The 10790-nt window shown below is 32.7% G+C and overlaps 1 protein-coding gene across 1 annotated transcript; it reads right to left on the bottom strand.

Moving 5' to 3' along the window:
* Window positions 1-3305: 3305 nt before the first annotated feature.
* LOC107936139 (probable acylpyruvase FAHD1, mitochondrial) lies at window positions 3306-7189 on the bottom strand. Its single transcript, XM_016868810.2, has 7 exons — window positions 6948-7189; window positions 6684-6849; window positions 5740-5792; window positions 5052-5114; window positions 4593-4643; window positions 4361-4478; window positions 3306-3776 (listed from the first exon to the last, which is right to left on the bottom strand). The coding sequence occupies exons 1-7, from the start codon at window positions 7056-7058 to the stop codon at window positions 3661-3663; spliced, it is 678 nt and encodes a 225-aa protein (XP_016724299.2). The 5' UTR covers window positions 7059-7189; the 3' UTR covers window positions 3306-3660.
* Window positions 7190-10790: the final 3601 nt, after the last annotated feature.

Below are 10790 nucleotides of genomic sequence, written 5' to 3'. Positions count from 1 at the left end.
AAATAAAATAAAAATAAAGGGTAAACTACATCACAAATTATTCAACTATGGGTCATTTTCTTTTTTGGTCACTCAACTATTAATTTTATTAAATTGGTCACCTAATTATAAGTGTTTTTGGTAATCTAATTATGAAATTTTTTAAATCGGTCACCTAACTAATCAAGATTATTATTGTTGTTCATTTTCGTTAATTGCACTAATGGAAGGGTGATGTGGCAATTAAAAAGTCGGTATAATAACAAATTTACCTTTTATCAATTTAGTCCTAATTTTAAAAAAATAGCCTTCAAAATTTACAAATATTCTCAATTTGATCCTAATTTATGTTAATAGATTATTGCAAGCGTGATTTAAAATCATAAGGGTTAATATACTATTTGATACTTAAGTTCAGTTTTCATGATTAATCCGACACTTTTAATTTTTTCAATTCGATACTTGAGTTTAACTTCAATGTTCAATGTGATATTTAGATCGAATGACATCATGTGTCCGATAAAATATTTGACACATGTTCTATAAGAAAAAAAAATGCACTTAATTGGAAAAAGAAATAAACTCTAACACGAAATTGAATATTAGAGTCAAACTCATGTACGAGACAAAAAAATCTTAAGTGTATATATATAAAGAACTTAGGTATTATATTGAGCATTGAAGCCAAATTTAAGTATCAAATTGAAAATTAAAATTAAACTCAAATACCAAATTGAGACAAAAAATTAAATACCAAATTGAATATTATAACTAAATTCAAGTAACAAATCACAAATGTCATCATCTTTTTTGTGGAGGTGTTTTCTTTTCCATAAGACAAAACCGAAGAGTTTATAGACATTAAAAATCAACAATCCCAATATTTTTTGGATCATTCAAATAAATTCTTAGCAAAGACATGGTCCTAGAACAGTTCATGGACAAATTATCTATCTAAGCTCAAAAGTTTGTTTGAAATTTGGAAAGGTTTATGTAAAAATATTAGACTCGAAAAATAGATTTAAGTAAAAAATTAGGTCCGTTTAAAATATAGGTCGGCCTCGAGCTTGAACATTCAAAGCTTGAGCCCAACCTGACCCATCCCATTTTAAGTTTATAATACTTTATATTATGTTATTTTTATATATTATGTAATTCATAACACATTAAAAAATTAAATCTATACTAAATATATAATACTACTCTAGTGTAAACATTAAAATAATGTTAAGATGACTATATACAAAAATTCAATAAATAAAAAAATATTAAAATATAAAATATTAAAATAATATAATATAAATATTTTTAAAAAAATTAAAAATAAAATGGGCGGGCCTAAAATAGGTTTGGGTTAGTCTTTTGCAAATATGGGTAGGTTTAAAAAAAATTAGGCCTAAATTTTAGGCTGAGCTGGACTTAGGACAAACATAAAATATGTTAATATCATACTTAAACTAAGCTTGACCCGACATAGCCCAAACCTAACTCAACCCGTACCATGAATACTTCTAATCCATACTTCTTTTAAGAACTACTATTTAAGGGACGATAATGTTTTGGCTGTATTAGCAAAATTGAAGTGTTGAAATTTTGATGGCTTTAAGTCGAGTACTATCATGTTCAAATGAATGTTAGATTCTTTTTTGGATTATTCCAAATTTAAATTTTACTATTTACTTGTCTTGTTTAGATTTCAATTTTTAATATGGTGTATTTTGTATTGAATTGATTTTGCTATTTTGGATAGTCAATTTAAAAAAAATATAAAATTATCATTGAACTATTTAAAAGTTTTTATTTAAGTCACTGGATCATTAAATCTTTAACGAATAGTTGATGTAGTTTTTAGATCATTGCTTATCATATATGTTAGCTGTTAAATCATTGTTTGTCATATATAATATGATATATATTAGCGAAGTAGTATATATTATATGTGATAAATAATGATTTAATGGCCACATCACGTGTCCGTTAAAAATTTAAAAGTTCAGTGACTTAAATGAAAATTTTTAAATAGTTGAATGATTATTCTGTAACTTTTTGAAGTTGAGTGATCAATGTATATCTTTTGAATAATTCAATGATCATTTTGTAACATTTTGAAGTTGAGTGACCAATGTGCAAATTTACTAATAGTTCAATAACCTATGGTGCAGTTTACCCAAAAAAGGAATAAATTAATCAAACATTGAGGCAGCTAACTACCGTGGAATAAGATGCAACGAACATTGTCTTGTAGTGAAATACATCAGTATGTTTACACACAAAATTGATTTAAGGCTTGAAACCCTGATAATGACATGTTTGCCTAAGCACCTATTATCCTTCCCACATGCAAGGGTGTGATTGAACATGAACTCATCATTGCTGGTTGATTAATAATTAATAATGCAATATATATTATATGAACTTCAAGTTTGAAAACAAATATACAGATTGGATTATAGCCATAAAATCACAAGAAATTATATTTTTTTTGAAAAAATGTAAATAATATAATATTTTAATAATTCAACTGTTAAATTTATTAATAAAATTATATTAATAAAATTATAATTTATGTATGCAAATTTTCAAATAGCTATGATATTTCCATCATATTTATCCAAAATACTATATTAATATATTTAAGAATTGATTTTCTTTTACATATAAAAATAATTTGCATGATTTAAGTGCACATGAGATAGGTGAAACTGATTCTTATTAAAATTATAAATTTACAACAAACAATGTTATCAGAATCAGATTAAATTAATTGATTGAATAAAGAACTAGTGATCTAACTGAGGACATATAACCGGTAATAAAGAGGACAGCTATGAATTGATAAAAAACCAGGGACCAAGATGAAAAATGAACTAAAAATCATATGAACCAATTTTAAAATATATTTTGATTTTTCTTTTCATATTTTGGCTAATATTTAATGCCCAAAAGTTTTTAAATTTTATTTATTTATTTAATCATAGATCAACTGGCGTTCATCCGTTGAATCTATTAAACCAAAAATCGATAGTATGATCAGTTCCTGATCCAATTTATAATACTGTGGACAATGAATCAGGTGAAAGTGCCTTTGAAGTTCATCATCAGCAACCAGGGACTTGCCTATATCTATGTCTTTAACACTTGAGTGTCGCATTCACATACTTCAACAAAAATGACGTCTTATGTCATTTCCAATCATTGACTTTCCAACGACTCTCCAAATACATGAAAATCTTGAAAAAGAAAATTTTGAACATAACCATACCAAATAAACTCAGACAAAAGAAGTATTGGATATGCTAATTTAAGCTGAAATTTAAAACAATTCATGCCACTGAATTATTTGTCTTGAACTTTTAAGCAAAATCCATAGAATCAGGCAAGTTCCAAAAGCCAACAGGCATTGGTTTCTTCTGAGTTAGTTTCAGTACTAATCAATGCAACTAACATTGCTTGTCGATAATGATGACCGACTCCATAAACACGAGATTCACAAAGTACTATATATAAGAAACTTCATTGACAGAATACCTGAAAAGATCCAAGGAGCCAGTCTCTTTTGCTTGGTTAGCTTCAATGGCAGATTGTACCATTTTTTATGACCTACTGCAATTGCATCAGAAAATGGAAGGGTAACTTGTGCTTTCAACCGGCAATAGTTACAGCAGTGCAGATGCACTAAGCTCAAGTACTCCCTGGCTTTTGGCGTTTTCCAACGTCGAAGCCAACATCTACCAAGCCTGTTATTCCGGCAGTTATCTTTTGGCCTACCTTTACAGGGCCAACACCTTGTGGAGTGCCTACAAAAGTGAAATCAACAGAGTGCCTAATTAAGACTTAAATTGATGAAAATGTTGTATACAATAACTAGCGTTTAAAACCAGAAGTTTGATAAAAAGGACGAGAACAAATGGGGTATGCTAGAATCTATAAAGAAACCTGTATCTAACACATATCCGAACACGAGTATAGGTAAATGATCCTTCTAAAGACTCTACAAACACATGAAAATCTTGGCAAAAATTGAACATATCAATGTTGGATACTCGCAACCAAATCCAAATAAAATAGGGAAAAAATAAAGCACCGAACCAACCAGTCATGCCATATCTGATGGATGAATGATACATGAAAACAGAATATAACAATCTAAACATGCAACAGAATCAGGCAAAGAGTCCATTAGGAAATGTATGGATCATCAACATGAACGAGATCCCACAATAGAACATGCCCCCTGGAAAAGAATGTGGTTTTTTTGCCAATGGATTCAGATCTTTGATCAATATGTTAGTTTAACAAGGAATAACCAGATAACATGTTTTAAGTTTAACAACTAATGTGAAAGAAGAAAATCGGGGGGAAAAAGGGAATGCTATTTAACCTGTTAATATGGTATCTCCTTCAAAAAGGGTCATTATGGAACTTATGTGACTAATAAGGTAAGGAATCTTAAAGATCATATCCTTGGTGGAACCCTTTTGTCGTATTTCATCATCTACCTGTGATGAAAATGCACCTAAACTTGATTAGTTTGGGGGAAAAAGAGAATTAACTTGAAGAATTCCAAGTGTACACATAATGAACGCTGAATAGCAGAATGCTGGTATATAGACCTTTAACCAGAGCTCCAAGTTGTCGGGATTGGGCACCATGGACACTGAAAACTGCGGAAAACTTTTCATTCAGCAAACCTTGGAAGATATATATATATAACATTATAGAACACCATGGGAAAAACAGCTATTCTCCTCAGTCCAACTTGGATGCCAGTGTTAAAATATGAGTATGCATCCAGCTAGGATATGTTCAACAGTCTTTTCAAGAATTTATACATTTAGAGAGCTCTTGGAGGATCATATCCCATACTTATGATCAGATATGTGTTGGACACAACCACTTCAAGAAATGATGGGACAGAGCAACATTGTTTGATATTGATTATTCCTAAGCAGCAAATGTAAAGCTCAAAAGACACACTCATCGTCTAGTCAAAGAGCTTGAAAATTAATTTGGGGATATAATGTACTTCAGAGAAAGGAGAAAGATGAAAATATTTCAATCTTATTTCTTACAACAGAACTGATCGGAGTGAAGGTGTCTTGCCCTTTAGCAACTGTCCATGGAAGACCTGCAGACTGACAAAAGCGATAAGAAAGGAACATCAGTAACTCAAACAATAAACAAGTAGAATAAGAATCATGGCAAGATGCATGTGATGAATAAAGATTGACATATAACTTAAGATTCGCCATTAGAGTAGATGGTTAAGCCTACAAGCTTTTTCTTTCCATTGATCCTGTAAAAACATGGTGATGCAATCATGCAAAAGGAAAATTGTTGCATTTTCCAGAGAATTTCAGTTACAAATGCTCGTAACCAGAGAATTAATTTACAAAAAACTTTTGAGGTTTCATGAAGGCTAAATGATTTGTCGACTTTATGTACTTGTCTCTAATGTGTTGATCCCATCCTCATTCTCCAAAATACGTACCAATGGAATGAGTAAAAAATAGCCAAAGAAAAACTGAAAGTGTAGAACATCAAAGGCAACATAGTGGTAACCCCACAATTAATATACTTCATTTAAGAATTTCATAGTAATAGCAATACAAGTCCTACCGGAAAACAATTTGTAACTCGATATCCTCTTGTCTATCAGAGCAAGGATTTGCCTCAGTGGAAAAGATGATTCATTTGGATGTGAAGCAATAAAACCTTTACAAAATGTACATGAGAGCTTAATATGACTAAATGTTATACCTTCGCAACAGATTGGATTTCCCTTGCAGTCATATCCAACGCTAAAGCATAGCCTGAAGCAGACGAATGTAGCCATTTTAGCATCAAATTGATAATTTCATCAGTATGTAAATTGTTAATGTGCAAAAAAGGGGGGGGGGGAAGTAAATGAAACATCTTAACATCCAATGTTTCCCCTCAATTTTACAACAAAATTGATCATAAACCCTTGCAAAAATAATAAGATAGCAAACTAGAGCTTCTAAAGTAAACTACGCAAATACAAAATTACATAGTAAAAGCACATCATTTGCTCCATTACAGTTAGAAAATTTGCTATTGGATCAATTTTAGTCTCACAAAAAATGGGGTCTTTAGGGAACCAGTGATAACAAAAAGGGGACCACTTGGTCAGTTGAACCAGTTCATTCGGAAATCAGTGACCTCTCTGGTCCGGTAAATCCCAAAAAAACAGAGAACCAATGAACCAGGAATATATCTATTTAACCACCGACGAGTGTTGGGTACAGTGTTTGAACCTTAGAGACAGAGCCAGCCATGAAACCGGAACATAGATCGTAAAATAGACATGAAAATACAAAAAAAAAAAGTAACCAATAAAAACGACAAAAGAACGGACTAAACCAGTAAAAACTGGGGTTTTGGTAATTTTTTTATTAAAATTAGTTTTGCAAGTGATTGAAATTGAACTTATAACCTCTTATTCATATGTATCAAACATTATAGAATCAAGTCTAATACATGCTTTAATTAACTAATAATTACGCGATCCAATTCTTATTTAATAACAAAATCACATATTTTAGCAGAAAAAAGGATATCTCAAGAAGCAAGATCCTAAACCCACTTTCATCTCAAGCTTATCAGCCCCTAAGCTTTCCCTTTTATCACAGAAAACACAGCACAAATTCCGTCGGTTTTAATGAAAAATGATTCGAAATTACCTCCAACATAGTTCATGGCAGTGTTTTCAGGCACATCCCGAGCCGTTTTTCCGATCACGACAGCAAGTTCAACTTCATAATCCAATGAATTCAATGGATGTGGAACCTCAATTGTACCTCCACTTTCCAAATAAGATGATGTCGGCTTTAAAAACAGTAATGGTTCCTGGGTAACCGGATTTCCACATCATTTTTAGTTCGTAATCGGAAACAGATCAATTAAATCCGCTCTTTGAATAAGATAAACGGGAACTAGATAGATACCTTGGGGACGGCGTTGCCGAGTTCTTTGGCGTGCGCGGCATAGTTGCGGCCCACGCCGACAATTTTAGTCCCGAGTTTCAGGAGGTTCTGCAAAGATCCTGCAGCCGCCATTTTTTTTTTTGTTCAGAAATTTGAAAAAGGAAGAATGGAAGTGACCAGCAGAAGCGTGCTTTGATGCAGTTCCAATTTGGATTTGATATTTTAGGTAAAAAGACCACTATGGTCCCGCTCAACTTTAATATTGGACAAATTGGTCACTCTCAAAAAATTATATCTATTTAAACCTATCAAATTTCGCACATTGATTATATATATTTTTATTAGTTAATAAAAAAATTAGTTTTAAAATTTTATACATTTTATCAATTTAATCTTGATATACCAAATGATAAAGGTTGAGAAGGATGAACGCGAAAGCGGATCGTAAAGTTTGTCAAAGTCGCGGATTTGACTTAGGGCTTTAGACATTCGGAAAAAAACTTGGATTTTTCTTGACACAACCTGAAACGAAATTAAATCCAAGTTAGATAAAATAATTAAAACAAATAATAAATCAAGGATTCAGGAAGTGAATAAAGAAGATAAATGGAAAGATAGAACGTGACGTGTAGAAGTCCTAAGAAGCCTTGGAAACACAAAGAATCCACAACCCCCTTCAAGCGGCTCTAATTTCCCCTCCAAGATAAAAACCTTGGCAAGAAAAAGTTTGAAGATGATCCCCAAAATCTAAAAGATTGTTAAAACTCTTCTAAAAGAAACTCAAGAGAAATTCTTGAAAAGAAAAACTCAAAGAGAATTTATTAACTCAAAAGAGAAATAGAATAATAATCAATTGTCCCCCTGTATACAATGCAAAGGCCTATATATAGGCTAGATAAATAAATCTAAATAAAACTCCTAAGTATACTAGAACTCTAATTTAATCTAAACAAGAAGTTGTTTTAAACTAAACTTTCTTGTTAATAAAAATTGTGCTTATATATAATAAAAATTAAGCCTAAAACTTAAACCCAATATGAAATGTCTAAGCTTGTAAGATCAATTGGGGTTCTTGAAGTGAAATGCTTAAGCTTGTTAGCATTTTCCACATGGGCTTGTCGTCATAGATTGAGAGTTTAGGCCCACAAACATAATTAGTCTCTTCTAATTCATCATTACTCCAGAATTTATTGTCTTGAAACTTCAACTCTTCTTCTTGAATTTTTTTCGTGATAAAGTCTTGAACCACTAAGTTGAGTTTTGACTTTATTTGTTTGGATTTGGATATCGTAATTGGGCCTTGAGGAAAACTAAACTCATCTCTATTATGGCCTTTGAATTGGGCTGAGTTACTCGTATCATTCCCCTCTTCCACAAAAGGATTCGCCCTCGAATTTGCAATATCAAAAGGAGAAAGGTCAGCGACATTAAAAGTGGCACTAACATTATACTCACTGGGAAGGTCGATTTGATATGCATTGTCATTAATGCGCTTGAGTACTTGAAAAGGTCCATCGCCACGTGGGTCCAATTTTGTTTTGCGTTTAGTTGGAAATCGCTATTTTCTCATGTGGACCCAAACCCAGTCACTGGGCTCAAAGATAATTTGCTTGCGCCCCTTGTTAGCTTTGTTGGCAGTTGTTTCATTTGTTTTGGCGATTCGTTGTCTTGCTTTCGCATGCATGGATTTCACTAATTCAGCTTTCTTCTCACCGTCTAAACTAAAAATGTTTTCTATAGGCAATGGTGCAAGATCAAGTACAGTTAGTGGATTAAAACCATAAACAAGTTCAAATGGGGAATATGCAGTTGTAGAGTGAATAGATCGGTTATATGCAAACTCAACAAATGGCAAATATTCTTCCCAACTTTTAAGGTTCTTACCCACAACAGTTCGTAGTAAAGCACCTAAGACTCGATTGACTACCTCAGTTTGTCCATCTATTTGGGGGTGACATGTAGTAGAATATAATAATTTAGTACCAAGCTTACCCCACAATACTTTCCAAAAGTGGCTTAGGAACTTTACGTTTCTGTCCGATACAATGGTGCGAGGTATCCCATGTAGGCGCACCACCTCTCGAAAGAACAAGTCAGCCACATGTGTAGCATCGTCCGTTTTGTGACAAGAAATAAAGTGAGCCATCTTTGAAAACCTATCAACAACAACAAAGATACTATCTCGACCCTTTTTTGTTCGTGGTAAACCAAGAATGAAATCCATAGATAAGTCTACCCATGGCGAAGAAGGGATCGGTAAAGGAGTATAAAGTCCATGAGGCATTACCTTAGATTTTGCTTGTTTACAAGTAATACAATTAGAACAGACCTTTTCAACGTCCTTTTTCATGTGCGGCCAATAAAAATGTTCATGTAGAATATCTAGTGTTTTGGCGACACCGAAGTGTCCCATGAGGCCTCCACTATGTGCTTCACGAATTAATAACTCTCTCATTGAACATTGTGGAACACATAACCTGTTTAGGCGAAAAAGAAACCCCTCTACAAGATAAAACTTGTTAAAGGCACCATTCCCACAATTAGAAAAAACATTTGCAAAATTAATATCATTTAAGTATAAATCTTTTATATGTTCAAACCCTAAGACTTTAGCATTTAATGTAGTTATCAAAGAATATCTACGAGATAAGGCATCAGCAACTACATTTTCTCTACCTGTTTTATACTTAATTGTATATAGAAAAGTCTCTATGAATTCCACTCATCGAGCGTGTCTCTTGCTTAACTTACATTGTCCCTTTAACCATTGTAGGGATTCATGATCTGTATGGATAACGAACTCATTTGGCAACAAGTAATGTTGCCAAACTTGTAGAGCTCGGACTAATGCCAACAACTCCTTATCATAAGTTGAGTAGTTTAATTGTGCCCCTGTCAGTTTTTCACTAAAATATGCAATTGGCCTTTTTTCTTGCATCAACACGGCACCAATTCCAATACCTGAAGCATCACATTCAAGTTCAAAAGTATTAGAAAAATCAGGTAATTTAAGAACCGGAGCAGAACATAACTTATCCTTTAAAGTTTGAAAAGCCTTTTCCTGAACTTCTTCCCATTTAAAACCCACAGATTTTTTAATAATCTCAGTTAATGGAGCTGCAATAGTGGAGAAATCCTTCACAAAGCGTCTATAAAAACTTACTAAACCATGGAAAGATCTCACCTCGGTAATTGATTTAGGAGTGGGCCATTCTCTAATTGCCTTTACTTTGTCCTCATCGACATGAATACCTTGAGCACTTACTATAAAACCTAAAAAGATTAGTTTATCACAACAAAAAGTGCATTTATCAAGGTTGGCAAATAATTTTTCAGTTCGCAGAATATCCAAAACTGATTTAACATGAAAAACATGGTCATCTAAAGAAGTTGAGTAAATCAGAATATCATCAAAATATACTACCACAAATTTACCCAAATAAGGTCTCAAAACATGGTTCATCAAGCGCATGAAAGTACTAGGTGCATTAGTCAAACCGAAAGGCATAACTAACCATTCATATAAACCAAACTTAGTTTTAAATGCTATTTTCCATTCATCCCCCTCTTTCATTCGAATTTGATGGTAGCCACTTTTTAAATCAATTTTTGTAAAGATACAAGCACCATAAAGTTCATCAAACATATCATCAAGCCTTGGAATAGGATGTCTATACTTAATAGTAATTTGGTTAATTGGTCGACAATCGACGCACATTCTATACGTACCATCTTTCTTTGGCACCAGAATTACCGGCACTGCACAAGGACTTAAACTTTCACGAATGTGACCCTTCGCCAAAAGTTCATCTACTTGCTTTTGTAACTCCTTCGTCTCATCGGGATTGCTTCTATAAGCTGGTC

This window comes from Gossypium hirsutum, chromosome A01, assembly GCF_007990345.1.
Source record: "Gossypium hirsutum isolate 1008001.06 chromosome A01, Gossypium_hirsutum_v2.1, whole genome shotgun sequence".
NCBI lineage: Eukaryota > Viridiplantae > Streptophyta > Magnoliopsida > Malvales > Malvaceae > Gossypium > Gossypium hirsutum.
This window is presented reverse-complemented; position numbering and strand designations above follow the sequence as displayed.

Bases quoted from the DNA above. Each gene is read 5' to 3' on its own strand.
- LOC107936139 (XM_016868810.2), bottom strand. From the start codon at position 7,058: ATGGCGGCTGCAGGATCTTTGCAGAACCTCCTGAAACTCGGGACTAAA. The intron at 5,115-5,739 runs GTATAACATTTA...CGCTTTTGTCAG, and splicing joins AAATCCAATCTGTTGCGAAG to TCTGCAGGTCTTCCATGGAC. The intron at 4,644-5,051 runs GTAAGAAATAAG...AGTTTTCCGCAG, and splicing joins TCACTCCGATCAGTTCTGTT to TTTTCAGTGTCCATGGTGCC.